Source organism: Rattus norvegicus, chromosome 2 (genome assembly GCF_036323735.1).
Source record: "Rattus norvegicus strain BN/NHsdMcwi chromosome 2, GRCr8, whole genome shotgun sequence".
NCBI lineage: Eukaryota > Metazoa > Chordata > Mammalia > Rodentia > Muridae > Rattus > Rattus norvegicus.
This window is the reverse complement of record NC_086020.1, coordinates 95,122,777-95,146,985: the sequence shown is the minus strand read 5'-3', so window position 1 is coordinate 95,146,985 and position 24,209 is coordinate 95,122,777. Positions and strand designations below refer to the sequence as shown.

At 40.8% G+C, this 24,209-nt stretch overlaps 1 protein-coding gene across 2 annotated transcripts in view; it reads left to right on the top strand.

Moving 5' to 3' along the window:
• Positions 1–24,209, top strand: part of Stmn2 (stathmin 2) — a 47,626-nt gene that overhangs the window by 12,657 nt on the left and 10,760 nt on the right. For both annotated transcript variants that reach the window (XM_063282645.1, NM_053440.2), the window contains exons 2-3: positions 15,973–16,068; positions 19,838–20,010. In XM_063282645.1, coding sequence (XP_063138715.1) covers positions 15,973–16,068; positions 19,838–20,010 — 269 coding nt within the window. The remainder of the gene's footprint in view (positions 1–15,972; positions 16,069–19,837; positions 20,011–24,209) is intronic.

The window sequence follows — 24,209 nt, the reverse complement described above, 5'->3', positions numbered from 1 at the left end:
TAACTTCCGAATTTGGAATAAATCACATTGATCCAGAGCCCATTTAATGAACCCCAACCTACAGTCTCCTTTGTCAAAGCAGGAATTCTGGTTGTATTTGCTAGTTTTGTGGTAAAAGTGAAATGAGTAATAGAAGCATACAGTGCGCTACAAACAAAAGTTAGTTATGAAAATGGGGAGGGGTTGTTGGGAAGAAAAAGTAGTTCACTGAGTAGTTCAGTAAAAGGATAATGGGCAAGGAGATAATCAAAGTACACACACACACACACACACACACACACACAACTATTTAATAAAGTAGTGAAAGAATGTTTTTTTAAAAAGAATGGGAATTGTAAGGATTAAATTTCCGCATAGTATCCTTTTTTCTATTGCTGTAATCAAACACCTCGATACAAACAATCTCGAGGAGGAAAGGGCTTGATTAGTTTCTTTTCAGCTCCAAATCACAGCTGACAATTGAGAGATGTCAGGAAAGGAACTTGGAAGCAGGAGCTGATGAAAGACCATGAAAGAGAGCTGCTCCCTGGCTTGTTCCTCATGGCTTGTTCAGCCGGCCTTCTTAGACCATTGGGAAGCACCCGCCTAGGGGTTCACCACCCCACGTGGATTATTAATCAGGAACATGCTGCCACAGGCTTGTCCACAAACCAATCTGATTGAGACATTTCCTCAATTGAGGTCCCCCCCCCAAATGACTAGCTTGTGGCAAGTGGACATAAAAACAGCCAGCACATTTAGCCCTAACTCTTTAAAGTGTCAAAAATAAAGATCAATTTGGTGATGATTAGTCTTTATTAGTAATATGTCAACAGTTCACTATCTCAACACACCATCTCATCCACTACAATAATATTTGATCCCCATTTGTAGACAAACTCATGTGCAGAAGGTATTTTGTGTCACCTAAGATTGACAAACTCATTTTTAGAAGGTATAATATGTCTCCTAAGATTGGTTAGATCCAGAACTGTCTTGAGTTCCAGTTCATATTCTCTTCATTACTCTGGAGGACTATTTGCTTACCTCTAGTTATTACCGAGAGCAGAAGCAAGAGAACATATAAATAAGAGAAGAAATATTTCTGTCTCTCCTTTTTCTTTGGCACCATCAGTTGTCTGCCTTAAGAGGAGGTCACAGCAAAGATTTCAGAAAGCCTGTCTTCCAGAGTGACTTGAAGCTAGTGAATTTCAAGGGGAGAAGCCAGCTCCGCCATGCTATTCATTACCTCTGGGCTGTGAACCTCCAACTAAACTCAGTTTCTAAGACAACTGACAAACTGCATCTGTTGCTCACTTGTGAACGGCAGCCCCTCCCTTCTCAGCAGGCAAAGGATAAAGCATGTGTAGACATCTGTTAACTGCTGAGTGCATGTTAGGAATCCATGCAAGGGAATACAGAACACACTAAGAGAGACACCCTCTCCACCCTCAAAAATGCAGGGTTGAGAAAAAAATTAGAGAGGAAAACAGGGCCACTTGTTGGGGAGCAAGCCAGGAAAGGGGCTCTTTCCTCAAAAAGCCAAAGATGCCAAAAAGGCTTTGCAATGTGAACCTTGAAGTTTGAGTGAGACACAGGCTTAGCTTTGGAAACTACATTACACTTACTTGATAGACCTTCTGTCCACTCAACTACTATAATAGGGCTGAATTTCAAAACTGTGAGCAATATTCCAATGAAAAGCCCTACTTTTGTGAAAAATATGTAGCACAAATAAATCCAGAATAAATAGAATTTAAAGAAGAACAAACATTGTTTCCTCAGATTTATGCATCACCAACTGGTGGTATTTTTATAATAGCACATTACCATGCCAAATTTCAATTCACATGTATATATGCAAAGTGAATGCTTAATTCTATTTTTATTTTTTTAACCAATGAACAGAGTATTTGCTGCCACAAATAAAATAAAATCCACAGGCCACCCCAATCTCTCAATCTAGTTACACACTAGCATGGAATCTTCACCGTGTAAGAATGGCTACCAAAGAGAGTTCCAGATGGCATGCAAAAGGCTTATGTTTTATGTATCACTTGCTGCCTGTGAGGAAGAATATTTAAAGCCAAAAATAGACTTTCCGCGAAGCATTAGGAAGAGTGAAATTTGCTCTGAGAATTTAACAAGTTGAAATCAGAGACATGGGCTGCTTCCTTGAAACATTTGTTCCATTAGATAACATTCACACTATCTCACACACACAGCTATTTCACAACACAAAGATCCAGAAAGAAGAAAACATTACAAGCCAGAAATATGAAATAAAACTTAGGTTTTCTTCTGTATGAGGTGCCATAAGATAGTTTGTCTAACATAAGGTAGATAAAGGATGTTTTTACTTCAGAAAACATAAAGTGTATGTAATGGGGAAATTACTCCATTTTAAAATCTATTGAGTGTTTAAAAACCAGCTATTAGGACAGCCAGTAGTATCTAGAGAGGTGGTGTGATATGTTCCAGGTCTGCCGACCTTTAGATGTTGTCTAGTGGTAGAGAGCTTGATCCCATCCATACCAATAGTAACAGCATAATTTCACATGACAGAGTAGGAACGCATTCTACACATACGAAATCAAAGAAAAATGTCATTTTAAGGAAAGTTGTGTGACTGGAGCTGTGTGGAAATAGTAAGTGTGCATGAGCATGACCACGGGCAGACGCAGCATGAGCTGCTGGATCCATCGCTTCTGGACCCCCTCCTCCAGAGCTCATGTCAAGGAAGGTTCTCTCCTTCCCCTCAGCGATGCCTTTCACAGAGGGACAAACTGCCACAGGCGACTCCATTGAAAGTCTGCCCCAAGGTCCCTGAGGGGTTATTGATTACAGGCATCTGCCCCTAAGAAGGGAAGTCATTTTTATTATTCAACACCAAAAACATATAATCAAGTTTAAAAACAGGAGAGTCAAATCTCAAATAAGAACACAGGATACTTTTAAAGCTCACCATGGCTCTGTGCATTAAGTCCCGCCCATTTGTTCCCACCCTGTTCCTCCTGCCATCCTCACTGCCTGCCACCCCCAAAGGGAGAAAGCAGCAGATGGCACCAGGTCTGACTTCCTTATCTATGAGAGCATCATCAGGGAGTCTCCTCTGTTGCTTTGAAGTCTGAGGTGCTATGACTGGAGGTTCTTCTTATTTCCTCATGATGTTTTTATTGATTCTTGGTGAATTTCACATCATGCACCCAATCCCACTCCTTTCCCAGTCCTTCCATATCCACCATACACCCTGTAACCTCCCACAAGAGAAAACAGAAAATGAAAGTTAAAAGACATCTAGCCATGGAAGCTTTAGTGTGTCGTTGTATGTCACATAATAGACCATTTTGTCCCAACAGCTTTACTTGCAAATGTTCACTGCATGACTGAAGATTCTAACTGCATGAAACCAAGTGTCGAGTTGTCAAATAATCTGTTCTTCTCTACATAGTGCATTGAGAGTAACTCTTTGCCGGGAATACTTACCAACCGGATCCAACCAGTTCTCTAGAGAGAGAGAGAGAGAGAGAGAGAGAGAGAGAGAGAGAGAGAGAGAGAGAAATTAAAATGCAATCACCATAAAACTCCATACAACATGTTTCCCAGAGGCATGGAAAGAACCTGATCTTTCCGGAATCCTTATGGTTATCCTTAAGGTTAACTGCGCTGAGAAAACCACCTGCCAAAGGGCAGAGCTGCTCCTAAATCGTTTCAGTTCTCCTGCATTGCACAGCTGATAATCCAGTTCCCCACAGCACTGTCTCCTCTAAGGCACACGCATCATTTACAAACAAAGGCATGATCGGGAGGGTTAGCTGTTGAAGTCATAGCAATCTTATATTTATCACAGTATAAGCATTGGAAGCCTATCTGTGGGCAAATTTGGCCCTTTCTTTAGTTTTAAATTGTATTTTCTCAGCTTCACTAAGATATGATTAGAATACAGATACAGAATGTATGTGTAAATGTGTGATTTACTGTGGTGATTTAATGTATTTGGAAACTGTGAAATGGTAAAAAACAACAACAACAACAAAAGACTAATCAACATTTCTCCCAGCCCATGCTTCCCTTCTAAGGATACACTTAGAACATTTACAATCTACCCCAGATTGCCAAATATATAATACCTCATAATAAAAATTCCTAAAATCGCTTTTAAAACAAGACAGTCCTAATCTTTGACCGAATCCATGTTCTCTGCTTGCCTTTGCTCTTGTGTGCATCCACTGAGTTCTCTTGAGACACAAAAGAACAATGAAGTGCAAATGTAACTGTAGCTCACAGGACTCTTCCCTTCAGAGAACTCTTCCCTGGCTGCTGCTTTAACCCTCCCTGTCTGCATAAGCGTAGCATACATGCATACACACTTAATGCACACTTCCTCAATGGCTGACTCGCACTGACTCTAATGAGTGTGACTCGGAAATCCAGCTGCCGGGACAATACTGAGGAGGTCTGTGTGCAGGGCACTTTACGCAGTGTCAATGGAGACTTTAATTTTTCTCTTATGTTTTGGAGAAACAAGGGAAATATGGCTCCCTCATGAAGCTGCTGTGACTCACGCGAGAGATGGTTTTACCTTCTGCTAATGACTAGGAAGTAACCTGCTGTGCTTACAACTTAAATACAGACGAGAATTCTATTTGGTGCAAAGTTATCACATATTCTTTGGCAGTAATACCAAATTAAAATACTTTTTATTCACAGTTGATATTAATATCAAGTAATACCCACAGCATGGATCTTTTTTTGCTGTTGAGACAGATATCACTATGCTGCCCATGCTGACTTGGAACTCTCAACAAAGACCAGACTGGCCTCGAACTCACTAAAGTCTACCTGCCTCTGCCTCCAAGCACTAGGATTAAAGAGCTGCACCGCCATTCCTAGATACAGCATGGATTTTTTTTCTAAATAAGGTTTTCAAACTAAAACACATAAAAATCTGTGTATTAAATACTGAAACCTGAAGAAAATAGTCACTAAGTGATTTCTTTCTATTAGGTAAATAACCGGATGAGTGCTGGTCTCCCTTCATCAGATCTGCTTCTCTCTATCTTTCTCTTAGTGACTCGAGCACTAAGAACGAGGCATTGACCTTTGAGGAAGTTCTCAGAATGATAGAGGAGACAGTGGCATGGGACTGCAGATGCTCACAGTGGAGGCTGCTGTAGAGCCTTCCTTAACCTGACTGTGTTTCTTTCCAATGTTCTATCTCCATTTATCTAGGGGTTAAGGAGGAAAAACCCTTCAGTGCTCACAATAAGGCTTGGTGATAAAATCTTGACACACAAGAAAAATAGAGTGCTTCTAAGATTTCTTTAAATCATAGTGCATCTTGGCCGCCGTGGACTTTAACGTCTTTCACTGGGGGAGTTTTAAAGGACAACTCCCCTTGCCCCCAGCCTCATACAAGTTTTTCATTAAACATTGCCAGAGCTGCAAAAAGTCAAGACAAATCTGAGTTTCCCAAGTGATATAATTTACCGCTACTGCAATGTGGATCGGAACCCACCCACAGCAGCCCGTTCATTTCCCTAGTGGCTATTACTAGAGCCAAGAATCCACTAAATTGACATTGAAGGCTTCAGATAATTTTGCAACACCCAGTAATGGGATATACTGCTTTGACTCTCTTAAAAGTCCCTTTGCTTGATGTGAGAGTTTTAACCTACAGAGAATACTGGAATGTGTTCACTGGTCAAAATGTGACTCTTTCAAAGCCTCTCTGGCTTTGGGGACCATAATCTCTGTGAGTAGAGATAGATAGGATGAAAGTAGGCTAATTTTACACTAAGCTAATTAACATTACGTCATTCTAGCAGAAATATCTAGAAACATTACCTCATATCAGCGGTTTTCAAAGATACTAAAATAGGCCCTTAAATTTGGGGTTATTTGGTTTCCTTTTTTGGTGATAAATGTTCAGTTACATATTCATCAACAAAATATTTTAATTCTCTCAATTTAAATTAATGTTTCATGTAGAAAGTATTTAAGCAAATTTATACCAGCCTTTTTCTTTGTGTGTGTGGCTTTGTATGGTACATATACCTGTTAGAGTGGTTACTGCACCTGTGCATGTAGGTGTGCATGCACATGTGTGCACATGCATGTGGAGGCCAGCAGTCGATGTCAAGTATCTTTCCTTGATCGATTTCCACACTTGTTTCTGAGACAGCCTCTCCGTGAAGCTGCAGCCCCTCCGTGAAGCTGAGCATCTAGGCTCAGCCTCCTGGCTGAGTCGGCATCCGTCCTGCATCCACAAGGCTCTGTCCCTCACCTCCCAACACCCCTCCACAAGTAAGAGCTGAGGGTCTAACTAGGGTCCTCTCGCTTGCATAGCAGGTGCTGGAGTTGGTGGAGCAGCCTCAAGCCCTGTCTCCTTTATTTTAAAATACAACGGGGAGTTTCTAAATCCTCTTAAATAAGTGACCGCGCCTGTATCTCAACAGTAACAGACCTTACCTGCCCCAAACAAAGCTGTGGATTGGATCCCCAATGCCACAAACACCGTATATGGTGGCACATGCCCATCCTGGCATTTGAAAGACAGAAGCAGGGGGATAAAAGGCTCCACATTGCCATTGGCTACAAAGCCAGTTCAAGGGATGCTTCAGATGCATGAGGCCGTGCCTTAAAAAATAAATAATAAACAAATAATAAATAATGAGTTCTTAGATGAAGTGGCACATACAAGTGAAGAGTAAATAAATTGACCTTAAATAATATGAAGAGTGGACCACTGTGCAAAGTGCTCATGCATACACAGCATGTCAGAGTGTAGTTAAAATAAGCAGTGGGAGTCAAAATATGCAAAATGTAAACATTTTAAAGAGTCAGAAAATGACTGCCACGTAGCTGATTCCTACCTATGAGAAGACCTGAGTGTGAGGACGGGAACAGGCTGGTAAGGCAGGTGCATGGCCTTTCTTCGTCCTTGGGGCTGTTAGGCTCTGATCTTTCCAGAACCAGCTAGCAAAGGCAGTGCTTGTCACGTTGTCTGCTGTCCTGAGTGCACACACCTTTAATCCTGGAACTCTGGAGGCAGAGGCAGGTGGAGCTCTGAGACAAGCTTGATCTTCATAACGATTTCAGGCCAGCCAGCTTTACATAGTGAGACCTCCCCTCAAAGAGGTGAGAAAAATAGTAAAATAAAATATCTTTGGAACAAGCTACAAATACTATGGGAAAACAGGGTTCCTAGTTAAACACTAAAACTTCTTTTGCCAGGAAATGACAGAGTCCTTCTTTTTGAAAAACAGTGTTTATCACTGTTTACACTAACTGTAAATCTTGGTCAAAGAATTTTTTTCTTTCATTAGAAGAAACCAGGACATCCATTTGCTATAAAACCATGTGCAAGAGACCTTGATTTTGTATTCTGTAGTCCCTTGTTTTGTCCTCCATCCCCAGAGACCTTCCTAAAGAAGTGCAGGTTGACTCCACAGGGGCTGTTTAGGACTGGTCAGGAAACTCTCCTGCAGGAGGAACAGCCAGGAAATAGGCAGGCTGATCCCAGGTTGGCCCCAGGCTGACTCAGGATACTCTCCAGCCAGTCTAGAGCCAAGGCCAGCCAGCCCTCTGTGGGACTGTCAGCAAGGACAAAGTAAAGATCAGGAACTTCAGGTTCTGGTCTCTGACTCTCCCTAACTCAAAGTTCAGTTTCCTTTCTGGATCTCACTTCAAACCCTTAAAGATAAGAGCAAATCACACTTTCCTCTCTGTCTATACTTGTGATAGAGGAAAAGGTTGTTATCAAGCTCTTTGAGCTGTTATTAGATGACCCGATAGTTATTATGGTTTTGTGAACTGAATTCTTACATGGCAAGTCGCCATTAAACATAAAATGCTGGCCACCCATGTACTGAAGCTGGTGGCATCTGTATGTTCCATAGTCATTGCAAAATAATTTATCAATAAAATGGTAGTTACAGGGTAGGGAATGAATACCAGTGTACCAGAATACAAACAAGGATCCCAAACAGCAAAAGCAAATGAACATTATCCTCATTTGTTGTTGAAAATATTTAATCTCAACAGTGGATATGTATAGACATATGTGTGGGAGATATATATATAAGATATATATATGTGTATATATATATATATATATATATATATATATATCCTCTGAAAACACCCCTGAGTGTTAAAGTTACAGGTGTAAGAGCATTTAAGAGGAAATATTTTGTTTGCTAAGAATAATATTTTAAAGGAGATAGTCTCTACTAAAGTAGTATGTTCACATGTGACATTTCCAGAACATTCTGTACTGTCCTTCACACATTAGCGGGAAGTGAAACACATATTACTCCTTTTCATGTTGAATATTAGCTAAAAGTAAGAACTAAGATACATTTTTGCCCAGGATGACTAACCAGAAGGAATTTCTACAAGGCTGCCAATTTCAAATTAAATAACAACAAAATGAGATATATGAAATGTCATATTAATGGTTACTCCCACATAAGCCAAATGAAGTGGAAAATTGAAAATTTTTAAGCCATTTACATCTAATTGTTTGGGTCTTTAAAAATAATGGAGTATAACATCATGAATAATGTATATTATTTTCTACTTAAAGCAAGACACATACACAGTCAAGACTTTATATTTGAAAGCTTGAGGAAAGCTCAGAGTCTGTGGCGTATATGTAGATGAATGGGAGACACCTTCACGTGCTCATGTTCTGTTTTCTAAAGTAAACTAATCTCCATGATGATTTAATCTAAAATAAAATCTTAATTGATTATTAAATCCATATATTCTTTTGAGAAATGGTTCCTGAAGTTTCAACTGTTTCTGTATCAGAATTTATTATCCAGAGACAATTCACAAATCAAAAAGTATATTTTCTTTCTGCAAAAACATCCATCGTCCCTCTGATTTGGCATCCGTAGATTCGATCACAAATTTAAAATATCCAAAAAGTCTTTATATTAAACATGTGCACACTTACTTCATATGGATATTCCCTGGACAGTGGCACATAACAAATATTAACTAATATATTGTAATTGTTAAACATGTAATAATTGAGACATGGTTTCAAGTATATAAAAACACACATACACATAAGTAACAGCATATATGTACATATATGCATGCAATAATGATTAGTGAAAAAGATGCATTTGAAAGATATCAAGGCCAGTTATGTGGGAGGGATTGCAGGGAAGAGAAGGAATAGAGAAATGTCATCCTATTATGAACTCAAAAACAAGGTAACCTTTAGAACTTACCCAGGAGGAAGACGTGCAAATAAATGAAGCTTAACACAGGTAATTGGCAAACACTACACCCTTTCTTCAAGGAATTTGAGAATCCATAGATTCTGATGTCTGCAGAAGGTTTGAAAGCTTGTCCCCCATGCATACTAAGGGATGACTATATTTGTAGCTGTGTAATCAATGGCTCGTGTGGGAGAAGTAAGGGAGGAAATGCCAAAGACCAACAGTTTATGAGTTTTACTTTATTAGTTTCTTGTTGGAAACCTGTGGACAGCAAAATTAGAGCAAATCACATAACAATTTGCTGGAAAGGTGACTGGGAGTGAAAGTGGGTGGTGAAGTTCTTGCCTTGCATGCACAAAATTGGTTCATCTCCAGCAGCACGGGGTGAGGGGTGGAGAGAGAGAGAGAGAGAGAGAGAGAGAGAGAGAGAGAGAGAGAGAGCGAGCACACTGGGGAAACAAGGAGGTGAAACAGCATTAAAGCATCAACCAGCATTGTAGGATGAGAGTCAGACAGACCTATATGAAAACTAAGTATCACACTCTAGAAACCATCAAAAAAGTGTAGAGCATATCCCACATCTCTGAGCCTCTTCTTTCCCTATAAACTTGGACCTTTCTCAGCACTGTTGAGATGTTAAACAGGAAGATGTCTACTAATGCCTTACCTCATTGTTTGTGCTCAACAGAGAGCAGCTAGCACCATTATTCACAGTTTATTGTGGCCATTTGGAAAAAATGAAAAAAAAAGTTCAATTAGTGTTTATACATCATTAGGTTAAGAGACTATTACTATATAATTATTATACTCTGTGTGGGCTGAATTTTAAATGAACTCACTAGACAAATGCACATACTTGTAAACATTAGTATTTAATAGCAAAGTCAACCAACCCACCGCTGTAAAGGAACATAAGAAATTACCTATTAACTCCCACATTCTTACAAAGATGTATTCAATTCTACCTGGTCTTGGGATATAGTAAAAATATTAACATACATTGATGGCAAAATGCAAGAAAAGACATGATTGTCAGTGGATATAATACCACAGAAAATAAGCACATTTCTCATGATACTTCATATTCTCTGGGAAGTCCTTTGTTGCTACTTTAAAAACCATTCAAATTATTTGTATTCTAGTACATCAACCCACACCTAATTCTCCAATTAATCCCACCCTAGGAGCCTCAGCTTGGTTACATTTTACATAGAAAGTCTCCTTTTTAAAGCCCTATTTAGAAAGGCCTTTTACCTTTCCTTCTGGGTTATTGGAAACATTTGACCCAAACCCAGTTATTTTCTAGCAATTCTTTCATAAATTTTTGTGTACTTTCTTTGTTGCCTTTGTACTACACACTTCCTAAGCCATGCCACACCCCATCACCTCCTGAACTTCCAGTATCTGCTTCTTGATGTCTTCTTCACAAAAGAACAATAAGGAAGTATTGGCAGGGACAGTCCTAGAGAAATGACTTACTACGTAAAAGTGTTTGTTGTGCAAGTTCAAGGACCTGAGTTCAAATCCCCATAGTCCCTAGTAGCATACATCTATAATCCCAGTTCTCCTGTGGAGCAATAGGAGATTGACAGGAGTCTCACAGAAACTCAGTCCGGCTCTCCTGGCATCATCAGTGGGAAAATAACTAAGAAATCCTGTCTCAAACAAGCTGGAAGATGAGGACCAACACAAGAGACTGTCTTCTGACCTCCATGTCTGCATCTTGATATGCAAACTGGCATTCACACAAAACAAGAACACAAGAGAGGAAGGAAGGAAGGAAGGAAGGAAGGAAGGAAGGAAGGAAGGAAGGAAGGAAGGGAGGGAGGGAGGGAGGGAGGGAGGGAGGGAGGGAGGGAGGGAGGGAGGGAGGGAGGAAGGAAGGAAGGAAGGAAAGAAGGGAGGGAGGAAAGTGAGGGAGGGAGAAAAGTAAGAGTGGGGAAAGAAGGGAGGGAGAGAGGGGGAGTTACAAAATAACTTCATTCAGTGTATTTAGTGGCTCCCTACTCCTAAGTTGATAATGAAGACTAACCTGGGAGGTTTGTAACACTGTAAAGGGCCCTTACCAATGGGCATAAACTGGAGTTGTGGAGGCAAACCAGGACATATGGCCAACAGATACATTGTCACCCTACACACTTCTCTAACTCTTTCCCAGGGGCTGAAGTTGGCTTAGTGATTAAGAATGCTCACTGATCTTTTCAGGACCCACATCAGGGGGCTCACAGCTATCTAGAACTCCAGGGGATCTGATACCTCTGGCCTCCTCAGCCACCAGCACTCACATGTACATGCCTACGAGAGGATGCACATTCTATACATAATTTAAAATAATTATTTTAAAATCTGCCACAGAAGATTCCTAAAGATAACCTGAAGACTCAATTCCCAGGCTTAAATGTACCTGCTTATTCATGATATTTTGGTGCTCTGACACAGTACTATAATGTTCTTCACATAAGCAAAATTCATGAAGGGAGCAAAAGTCCAAATATCTGAACCAAAGTCTATAAGCAAAATTAACACCTGGAAGACCTACTCTCAGAAGTCTTAAGGCCTGATTGAGTCTACCTACAAAAAGACCGACCCTAGAGTTCAGAGAATGCCATTCAAAGTGCAAGAGGAGAGAGTATGTCAGTTCTCACATAGTCCTACACATAAATGTTTCCATGTTGTCTCTTTAGAAGCAATTCCCACATTGACAAAAAGAAACACATCCTCTCTGCTTTGTTCTCTTAAACACTACAGTCATTTTTCAGCAGGAAGGGGAGATGGTTGAGATCAGGTGTCGCAGGTTGGCCCCAAACACATGGCAATCCTCCTGCATCAGGCACCTGAGAGCTAAGATATGGGCATGAGCAAGCACAGCTGATTAGCACATTCAACCTTTGCAGACCATGGTCATTGTTTCTGGTCACCTATGGAATCCAAGACACACACTGAAAGTGGAATTTCAGGAAAACATACGGTGCACACACTGGGTGATGCCTTGTTTGAACCTGAACTGAGTGGCCTGAGTTTTTAATGTCCAAAGTGTGGCAATCCCATGATTCCCCCCGCTGTCACAGGCCATTGGTCTTTCAGAGCTTCTCTAAATCATGTCTCTAAACCATGTGATGCTTCCTGTTTCCGCCTGTCTTAGTCTGCTTGCTATCCACACCCTGCCTCCCTGACTGAGAAACAACAATGTTCTCTTGTATTTGTGTACTTCTATAATACCTCACAGAAACACCATGTACTTGTAATGGAGTTGAGACAACTACGGTTTATTGAGCAACCACTTTATGTTCTCTCCAGAACTATTCTGCAAATTATTTCATTTGATGAGCAAACTATTCTGCAAATTATTTCATTCGATGAGCAAGATATAGTGCCCTCAAAGAATGCATAGTTTAATAATGAGAGAGAGAGAGAGAGAGAGAGAGAGAGAGTTTCAAAGACTCCAAGCAGTATGTAGGTGAGCTAGCGTAAACCCACTGAGATCAATAAGAAACAGTGTAAGAGAGGGGGTACTTAGGAGAGGGGATATGAATTAAGACTAACTTTAGAGAGAATGTAAGTGAGCAAATAGAATTTGCAGGTACCTGGTAGAAAATGAGGCACAATCACTGTAGAATGGGGGCCTTCAATACAAGTGTATATTTACTACAAGGAGACAGTCAGAATTCACCTGGTGTTTGCAGCTTGTTCTTTGGAGTTCCCTGGGATTCAAAGAACCTGCATCAGCAATCAACACAATGGCTGCCCACCAGCCAGAGTCCTTGATAAAATGAGTACTGAAACCGGCTATGTTGGAACATGTCTTTAATCCCAGCATATGGAGGCCAGGGCATGTGGATCTACACGATCCAGGCCAGCATACTCTACACAGTGAGTTACAAGCTATCCAAAGCTACATGGTGAGACCTAGCCTTAAAAAATATTAGTGTACTGGAAAGTAGGGATACCATTAAAGAAATCACACACAGAGCTCAACTACTTTCCCCCCCAGATCAACTACTTCAGCATAGAACTGATATTTCTTCCAGGTGGTGTTTTATCTTTGACTGATTTAACAGATTATGTCATAAAATTCTGAGGACTAGAGTCTGTGAGCTGGGTGGCACATGTTGGGACTCTGATAGGGGTTGTCTTCCAAGGATCAGACAATGTTGGGTTGTTTTCTGTTTGTTCATTTGTTTGTTTGTTTTGTTTTGTATTTTCACAGTGGAAAGAGATGAACCCAGTTCTCTCACTCCTTACAAGGACACTAGACCCACTCATGAAGACTTGGATTTTATTCCCTGATACCCGAAGGCTTCATGCCTAAATATCACCAAATTAAGAGTAAAAGTTCCCCTCTGAGTTTTGGGACAGAGGATAAAAAATGTTCTGTTATTAGCATAAGTCACTGCTCAGCCTCAGGCAATCTGCATGCCCTTCCCTTCGCTAGCTGGGAAACCTTACTGAAAATTATTAAAGTCCACTACCAAGTCACGAGTGACAGATATGAAGAGAGGTCAGCAGAAATCTATGTTCTCCTTCCTATAGCTGGAACTTTGTTTCTTTATGAGTTATGAGATCTTATCCTTGTGTGTTTAGACTACTTCTTAGTAAACTTTTAATCTACAATGTTTGTATGGTGTGTAGTCATCCTTCAGTGTGCAGGGAAATTGCTTCCATGGTCTCCTGGGAATATGAAATTTGCATATGTTCAAGTCCCATATTTTAAAGGATATGTAGTATTTGCTTATAACCTATGTATGCCCTGTCCTATACCGGAAGTCACCTATTGATTACCCAAGACAATGCAAACCATGTAAATGCCCATTATACTATATCTTTAAGAAATAAGAAAAATTTTGCAAAAAAAGCAATTTTGAATAATACTGGTCTAATATTGATTCCATGGAGGATATGTGCCGTTGCAGAAGTCATTTTTATTTCAAATATGTTTGATCTGGGGTTTGTTGGATTCATGGACTTAGAACCTGAAGATGTGGAGAGGTAGCTGTGTATATCATTTAACAAAATGTGTGGGGTATCATACTGTACTTGCTTACCAAAAAAGTTAACAGTCCTAACACTCAAAGCCTTCTTGTATTGTTGTCAGTTTGTGGAATTCGATGTATTAAGCCATCAAATACACTATTTTCTGACAGAAATTATGATCCACACTGAAAATATATGTGAAAACTTTCTTAGCTACATGTAAGTTACTAGTCCAGTAAAGAAACAAGGCAAAGGAAAAAGGTTTGGCCTTCTAAAATTGGAAAATTAATAAAATTTCTCAGAACGAGCATTTGTCAAAAATGTCTGTGGCCCAGAAAAGACACTGTGCTTTTCATTTTTGGGGAAATAAGCAAACATTTCTTCAGCAGATCATCTAGACGTGCTAAGCTGATCTGTGTGAAATTGGCAATACTGATCTTTGCCACTGGACTGGATGGAACGACCCTTGGCACCTTTGATATAGATTGTCTTTTTTACCCAGAGCCCTCATCTTCGTCATCAGTCTATGTGACTTTTGCCTCTGTGAGACTCGGTTTCCTTGCTTCTAAAATTAGTAATTGAGTAGGTTTTCCCTGGGTTTTAAAATCTCTTAGAAACGTCTTGGTTCAGCATTCCTTGTCAACCTCTTGACATTATGGCAAGTCACCTGCAAAAGTCAGCCTTGGGGAACACACAGTTGAGTTATAAGAAAAGATATAAATCTCATGCAGTTTTAAATACATTTACAATTTTGTGCTGGGCCACATTCATAGTTACCCTGCTAACCAACAACAACAACAAAAAAAATCTGTCAATAATGTCCAAATTCGTCTTCTAGGAATTTCCTCTTTTCCCAAGGTCTAAACACTGTCCCCTGGGTTACAGTGATGATTCAGATCCTGCCAACACACAGGTGTTACATTTCTAGGCCATAGATGTGTTTCCTTATCACAAATTACTATATAACATACTCATCACTTTCTTCAATTTTCTTTAATTAATCCCACTAATTAAATGGCCAACAAACGTGAAAGTGTCCCACCCTCTCTTCCCAATCCTATGGTCTGGAGACACTTGTCCTGGTGACAGCCGTGAGATGCTCACCAGGTCTGCCTGGGCAGGCATATTAGAAGAGGAAAGGGAACATGCAGAAAAGAGGAGGAGGAAAGGGTTGGAACCAGCACAGTCCGATCTGCAGCTTCTCTGTGAGGCTGGTTACTCACGCTATGTGTCAGAGAGAGGGAGATCCCGATTAGCTCTCCAGTCTTAGAGCAGTGTGTGTGGGAAGACGACAAGATAGGAAAATGCACTGGGGATTAAGGGAAAACAGCAACAAAGTTCCCTAGAGGGGACAGCTGCTTAACAACCCTCCTGATGAGCTCTGCAACTATCCCCAAATGAATGGTGGTGATGCATGGCGTACCCCTGAGAATCTTAACTTATGCGCAGACGACTCACAGGAACAGTAATTACAATGCGCATGCGCCTGCTTCTGCAACTATTGTCTGTATCCTTTTTCACTGTTTTCCCCTTCCTTCCTGCTGGATCTCAGGGCCTTTTCTCTTTAATTTAACTCACGTTCACTTTACCTATCCTATGCCGTTCTCTTCCCCCTGTAGGCATGAATATATGCACCAGAGTTGTTTACTTCTCTCATTCATTGGGAAAGCAAGCCAAGAAGCCAGCCTTCTCCTGAAGGCTATAATTATTGTTCGAATTAGCATAGGCATTAAAGAGGAAATTCTGAAAACGAAGCACCCTAATTTTGAATCTTCCCTTTCAGCCTACAAGGAAAAAATGAAGGAGCTGTCTATGCTGTCACTGATCTGCTCCTGCTTCTACCCGGAGCCTCGCAACATCAACATCTACACCTACGATGGTGAGTCAGCACAGAGACCGTCGGCTGCATAATCTGCAGAAATTGGATTTATGTGCTTTCCTCTCAGAGCCCCTAATGTAACTAGATCAGTGTTCTCTAGATCTCAGTGCTGGTAGGCTGTGTCCAGCCATTAGGTCTTACTGATCGCCTATTGTTCCTAACAGTTTGAGGTCGGTGCTAACAGCAGCACATTAATGTCTTGTGAGAACCATGCTGGCTTGTTATCAGCATCCTCATCCGAAGGCCACAATCCATAGGATGTCTAAGGTTTTTCTTTTCAAATGATGAGACACACTGAACTATTACACTAGATTCTAATTTGCATGAAATTATTTTTCTACCTAGAGCACTCAAGGAAGGGAAAATCGCCTATCGCTATTTGTCTTGGTACATTTTGTGTACCACATTTGTCCCACATTTTGTGGGTATATATAAGCAAGCTAATAATAATCAAATTCATAAATAAAATTGGCTTATGACTGAGGTCACGAGCAAAGAGGGATTAAGAAGACAATAACAATACTGCCCATGATGGTTCAGACTTAAAATTCCAGCACTCGGAAGACTGCAAGTTCAAGGTTAACCGAGAGAACTTAAGACCTTGTTGAAGAGAGCTAACACTCTGCAGTTGGCACAGTAGATTTTATTTGCTGTTTTTGTTTTGTTTGCTGTTCTTTTTGTTGTTGCTGTTTTGTTTTGTTTTTAAGACAGGGTCTCTCTATAAAGTCCTGAAGCTCACTGTATATAACAGGCTGGCCTCAAATTCAAGAGAACCTCAGGCCTTTGCCTCCCAAGTGCTAGGATTAAGGCACCACTGTGCCAGGCTGCCAGCTGACTTTACTGAAATGCTGGGTTTTAGGTTTGCTTTATCCCAATTGTGGTAACTAGGTGAATTTGGTTTGGTTTCTGGATCTTCCCTTGTGTCTGGGGCCTCAAGCAAGAGGATACATAGGCTCCTAGAACATCATGTACCCTTTTCTCCTAGTGATGTTGTAGAGAGAGTAGTACATGTCTTAGCCTGATGCCTAAGAGGTGCCCAGTTATTCCTCTGTCCTTATTCATATCAACTTCACCTAATTCAGTCAATATAATCAAAATAGAGCCACTATCTGTACCAACCCTACCTGAGGCATTTTAATGCATGATAGGCTCAGTTATTCTGCCTTCCCATATAGGTAAAGAACCTGTAAAAGGCAGTAAAGAGCAAGCTCCTAACCTTAAGTGCCTTAAAGTCTGCTTGAGAACTCACATCCACTCTTCCTCCAGCTCTGTCCTCATGGACACCCTAGCTATGTGTACAGGTAACCAATCTTTCTGCAACCAAACTTCCACTGCAATGCACGCCCACTTCCTGGAAGCCAGCGAATCAACCACATAGCTCCTCACTGTCTGTCAGATGTTGCTGTTAGCAGGAGTCCGGCTGTTTCTTAAGAGACTCTAAAATCTGCTGTCACAAGACCCACTGATGAATTCACCATGGTCCTTGCCTTCCTGGGACTCAGAGCTCTGTAGATGAGTCTTAAACCGCAAATGATCCCCAGGGAGAACACCAAATGCCTAGGACAGGAAGGATGGAATGGCTTCTGATGCTTTGGGACTAAGGGGCAGAAAAGCAAATCCGTGTGAGATGTTTGAAGAGACAACTCCATATCACTCATCCACCACGTCTAAAAACTCAGTAGAATGTGTCTACAGATTTCAAAGTGTTCATTTGGCATTGTATTTCTGTCTGAACAGTAATTATCTAAGCAATGTAGGAACAATGAAATGGGCTCTTTCTGGAGCTCAAATAAAAGAACATCGCCATGTATTCCGGTAAGAGATTTGGCCACTGCACATTTGGGAATCCCCTGGGGATCTTGGAACCACCCTGGAGGGTACCAGGAGACACCTATACTATATAAGGGACATGAGCAGTGACTTAATCCCAAGAAGTTTCTGGTTGCAACAAAGATCAGAGGGCTATAGCATGAGGCTCAAACCAAAGCACTCAGCTATAACTGAAGACTGACCAATGGAGTTTTAAAGAATTCAGTGCCTTTTCCTACATATGAGCCATGAAGTTATAAATGACCTTGAAGTTACTACCTACCTATTACTTTTTATTTTATAAATTATTTTAGATTACAAATGATAGCACAGGATTAAAATATGAAAGTCTGACAATCAGCTTATTAATGATACTATTATATATGATTAAAATGTGAAGGTCTGGTGATCTACTTGTTAGGACATAAGCCAATGATAACCATAGCTAACGATTTTCTGGGTTTTGTTTAATTGACAATTAGAGTGGAATGTGTCTACAAAATGCATGTTGAAATACAATATGCATTGATAATGGCTAAGTCAAGTTAGCTAACACACGCTTACCCCATTTGTTGTCCTGTATTGGTGGCAAGAGTCCAATCAGAGAAAGTAGATTAAAAATGCTTCGACTACTAATAAAAATGGAGTTTTAGTTTACATTTTAAAAAAAACTGTCATTTGGAAGAAAGGATGGAACTGAAGATCATTTTACTAGCAAGGTAAATCCAATTCAGAGACACATATATCTCATCTTCTCTCACATGTTTTCATATATACTTAAGTGCATAAATATTATATGCATATATGTGATGGGAAAGCAAGAGGAGGAACATTTGGGAAGGAGGAGACTTGGAGGATGGCGCAGAGAAAGACAAGGGAGGGAAGTGGAGTATAAAAGCAAAGCAGTAGCTAGGAAAGTTGGAAAATGTCATAACCACACCCAACACTTTGTACAATGAGTGTATGTTAATAACTTTTTTTTTTGGTTCTTTTTTTTTTTTCGGAGCTGGGGACCGAACCCAGGGCCTTGCGCTTCCTAGGCAAGCGCTCTACCACTGAGCTAAATCCCCAACCCCAATAACTTTTAAACAAACATATCATCATGTGTTAAAACTTTTTAACAAACATATCATCAAACAAAAAATCATCAAACATATCATAAAAACATATCATAAAAACATATCATCAAACAAAACAAAACATCAAACAAAATCATCAAACATATCATCAAACCAAACAAACATATCATCATTTGCTAAAAATTTTTAAACAAACATAGCATCACTATAGATCACATTGAACTAGCTGGATGTTTTTGGTCAGTTTGACACAAATCTGGGAAGAAGGAGCCTCAGTTGGAGGTTGACTCCTCCGCATTGGCATGTGCACTTGTCTATAGGCATTCTCTTGACTGATGTGGGAGGCTCCATCCAACTGTGTGTGGTGCTACCCCTGGCCTTGGATTGTATGAGCAAACTGGACAAGGCACAGAAAGGAAGCAGTGTGCCTCCGGGGTCTCTGCTTCAGTTTCAGCCTCCTGGCTTCTGCTGACGTCTGTGCCCTGGCTTCCCTCAGTGACTGACTGTGATGTGGAAGTGGAAGCCAAATACACCCTTTCCTCCCAAGTTGTTTTTTGTCACAGTGACAGAAAGCAAACTAGGAGACTTGCTAACGTATTTTAATTGTCCAGAAGAAATTTTGTACTACCTAAGTCAGCATCTGCCCAGAATCCATCAGCCTTGGGAGCCACACTACACTCTGCACTTACGAGGACGGGAAATCTGTCTTTCTGCCCCTGACTTTCTCTTACTACAATACACTCCAGGTTTATCTACATAGCCAGCCACAAATGACAATTTCCTAATTTTATGAGCATTTATGCAATTGCTGGTCTCCAAGGCATTGAAGCAGTTGAATGGTCCAGCTACCTACCTAATGCTTTCTGCTGTTCCTTCCACAGACATGGAGGTGAAGCAGATCAACAAGCGTGCTTCCGGCCAGGCTTTCGAGCTGATCTTAAAGCCCCCGTCTCCCATCTCGGAAGCTCCACGAACTCTAGCTTCTCCAAAGAAGAAAGACCTGTCTCTGGAGGAGATCCAGAAAAAGCTGGAGGCTGCAGAGGGGCGAAGGAAGGTAACTTTCTCCACAGACTTTTTTGTCCTGGTTCTTCTTGTTGTTCTGGTTTGGTTTGGTTTGGTTTGGTTTGGTTTGGTTTGGTTTGGTTTGGTTTGGCTTGGTTTGGTTTGGTTTGGTTTGGTTTGGTTTGGTTTGGTTTGGTTTGGTTTGGTTTGACTTCTTTTGTTCCCTTGAGACAGGGTTCCTCTGTGTAGCATTGGCTGTCGCGGAACTTGCTCTGTAGACCAGGCTGGCCTCAAAATTCACAGAGGTTTTTAAGGCTTCTCCTTCCTTTCTTCCTTCTTTCCCTCTGCTCCCTTCCACTTTTTTACACACACACACACACACACACACACACACACACACACATGAGAGAGAGAGAGAGAGGGAGAGAGAGAGAGAGTCAATCAGAGACAATGATACCTGAATGAACTGCACTATCTGAGCACCTTTAATTTTCCACAGTAGGGGGCTGGAGAGATGGCTCAGTGGTTAAGAGCACCGAGTGCTCTTCCAGAGGTCTGAGTTCAAATCCCAGCAACCACATGGTGGCTCACAACCAACTGTCATGGGGATCTGATGCCCTCTTCTGGTGTCTGAAGACAGTGACAATGTACCCACATACATGAAATAAATAAATCTTTTTTTAAAAAAAGAAATTTTCTACGGTAGTATACTAAGAAAACTGTGGACATTAAGACTGGAGAGCAGGGGCTGAAGAGCTCAGTAGTTAAGAGCATTTAAATATTTGAAGACTTTGAGAGCAGTAAGAGAAGATATGGTGGCAAATCTATGAATTAAAGATGTTCTGTCTAGAAGTACCTGCCCCAACACGCTGCGTTTCCCTGTCAAGCACCTTTTACATAACCCATCTTTGCACTGCAGTTCCTATTTGCTTTATCATGAGTATTTTAGAGTCATGTGGTCACTACAAGTATCCTGTACACACAGTTCTATTATGTGAATTATATAAATTTTATAATTTTATGATATGAATTATATAAATATGAATTATGTTTATTACATGAGTGAAACTCCTGTTTTAATACTTTTCATGTTGCCTACAAAAAAATCTGCCAATATATTAAACACTATAATCTATTAACATTGTTATAAATTTAGATTTAAGATGGAGAAACTGAGCTATCAACCCAGGTAAATGCACAAGATGTAACTTTTTTGCTGCCTCTTGTGGTGTTACTTATACACATAATCAACTGTCTTGTCTAAAGCCCCTCAGTACCTATTGCATCCTGGGCAATTTAAGTTCTCACCGACTAGGCAGAGGTACCTTGTATAAAAAGGGCATGGCGCAGCCCAGGAAGATCTACACATGGACCAAACACACATGCACACGCACACATGCACACGCACACATGCACACGCACACATGCACACACACAAACACACACACACACGCACACACACACAGATACACATACATGTACAAACATGTGCAAACTTGACACGGAGCTTAGAATACAAACCAGTGACTGGTCCAAAATTAAAATTCAAAAAGCAGAGTTTAGCTTCAAGGATTGTACACTGATGGTATTTCCAACTACGGTACTTAATTAACAGAAAATGGCCAAAGAAAAAGGAACACGGAGATAATAAAAATTAACTGGGTGTTAATTTATAAATCTTATAAAACTCCCTGAGGCAACTAATTAATGGTTCTTGTAAAACTCCTACATCCTGACAGCACTAAACTATTAACAGTTATTTAAACAATTAAAGCAAACTAGAAATCGACTGTAGCTAATGGACACTGACCAAAGGAAGCAGCTGACATTTTGATACTCAGAAAAAAATATTTTTGGGACCTTTTTTTAAAATGGCGTATCTCATTAAATTAATTGTGCAATTGGGAAATTTTTTGGTGAAGAAATCACCATGTGGACTATGCTCTGGCAGTAGAGTTTTAATTAGGAGAAAGGACAGCTAATTAAGATAGAGTACCAACTTAAACACTCGGCCATTGATTTTGGTTTTCTATTGAATTGTACTGACTTAATTAGCACTCATGTGAAAACTGTCCATTGTCCTTAAAGCGTCTTCAGCAGGTGTATATATCCCAGAGAATATCAGGCAAGGACATGCAGATAACCCTCATGCAGCTTCTGCGGCCAGTAGCCACTCAAGCGAAGAGCCCCACGGGCTGCTAGATTGAACAACTTCTATAGGGAATGGAAAACCTTGACATCTGCTTCAGAATCGATACCGAATGATTTCTCAGACTCAACATTCTGAAATCTATCCCCTCTAGAAGTTACCTCTGCATAGGAGTTTAGGAAGTAGAGACTGACCCTTGCAGTGATCATCACTGTGTTATCAGGGCCAGCACAGGACACATTTAGGACCTATGGCCCCCACACTCTCTTCCTGTAGTCTCTGCTCACATACTGTCCCTGTGACTTACCAGGTGTGCCCTCTCTTACTCTCTGCTCTATTTGCAGTGCCTAGTTCTCCCTTCCCAGAACTTGGCAACTTAGTAAGAATATATTTATTTGCACTACTCCTTATTTAACCATCGCCTCCATTAAACTTCATGTTAACTGTGTTAACAGTACCTGGCTATATCACTACAAATTTTACTTTTTGGGGTGAATAAAAAAATTAAATTTAAGCAATTAAAATTCCCAATATGTAAGCTATATTGACATTGTAATCCATTCTACCATCCCAAAGAAACATTATAGGCAGTAAGTTGGCAAATGACATCTGCTGAATTGAAATCACACAATTGACAGATATTATCGAGGACCTGCTACTCACCCTAAGGCTTCCTCTCGCTAAGGGACCAACCGCCTGTCATAAGCGTACTGTGGCATATAACACCGAAGCGAGCATGAGCGAGGGAACACCACATGAGGGTAGAATGCTCGGAGTAGGAAGAGCAGCTGGTGCGGAAGCGCTGGGCTGGGAGGTTCTGGTGTGTTGAAAAACACCACGAAGGCCAGGGAGGCGGAAGCGGTGAGCTCAGGAAGCCAGGGAAGCTAAGGATGTCTGCGGCAGAGCAGTAAAGGACCTCGGCTTTGAGTTCAAGTCAAAGGACAACAGAGGAAAAAATAAAACTGCGGCAATTCTTGACATGACCCAGAGCACAGTTTTGAAGAGAACTCTAATTTTATATTTTTGGTTGTGAGCCTAGCCTTTAACGGCTGAGCCATCTCTCCAGCCCGAGAACTCTAATTTTAAAGAGGTAAATTAGAGCCAGGCAGTGATGGCGCACGCCTTTAGTCACAGCACTCGGTAGGCAGAGGCAGGAGGGTCTCTGAGTTTGAGGCCAGCCTGGTGTACAAAGAAAGTTCCAGGACAGTCAGGACTACATAGGACTACATGGTTTTTCCCTGTCTGGAAAAAAACAAGCAAACAAACATAAAAGGTAAACTAGAAAAAGTGGTGTTAGATAAATAGGGATAGACTGAAAAAAAATCAATGGTTTCAGAACTAAGGATACTCAGAAGCAAACATACGGAACGTGTGTTTTGAAGGCTGTGGTTTCAAACTAGTGGACAGGCAATGGGAGGGAATGCCAGGCCAGACTCTACTATGTAAGGCACAAAAAGATATTAAATTTTTTTGCATAGAATAAATGCTTCTAGACCTTAAAAATAAATAAATGATGGTTCTTAAAAGCTGCTGAAAACTGAGAAACAGGATTCAGCCGTAGTCACAGTCATTGCCTTGGGCCTATTTCCTTTCCCATACATTACAAAATTTTAAAGACTCTGCCCAGAAGCCATACAACATTTACATGTGTGTTAATAATACTTTGCCATTGTTATAAACAAAGTCAGCTGTTACTGCCAACCAATATCCCTGGTTATCTTAAAGTAGTAAGCATTCTCTCACTAAATTGCCACAATCCTAACTCCAAGTAAGTACAGAGGTAGACTTGGGCAGGGGTGTAACACGTAATTTTTGTTAGGACTTTGTAAACACAAACCCACTTATTAGGGTGTTTAAGGCCTGTCTCTGGGAATTCAAAAGCTCTCTGTGGGCCTGGGGTCCATGTTGTGCAGGCTCTCTGAAGTCAGGGCTGGAAGGCTGCTGAACAAGTATTTCCACAGGGGATCAAATATGCTGTGTCTTAAATATCCTGGCAGTTCCCCAATGTCCCCAGGCCACTTGTGCACACCGCCATAGCACTGACCATCTGGTGATGAGCTTGGATGGCACTCCGCAGGCTCCTTCCAGCCAGAACTAACGCC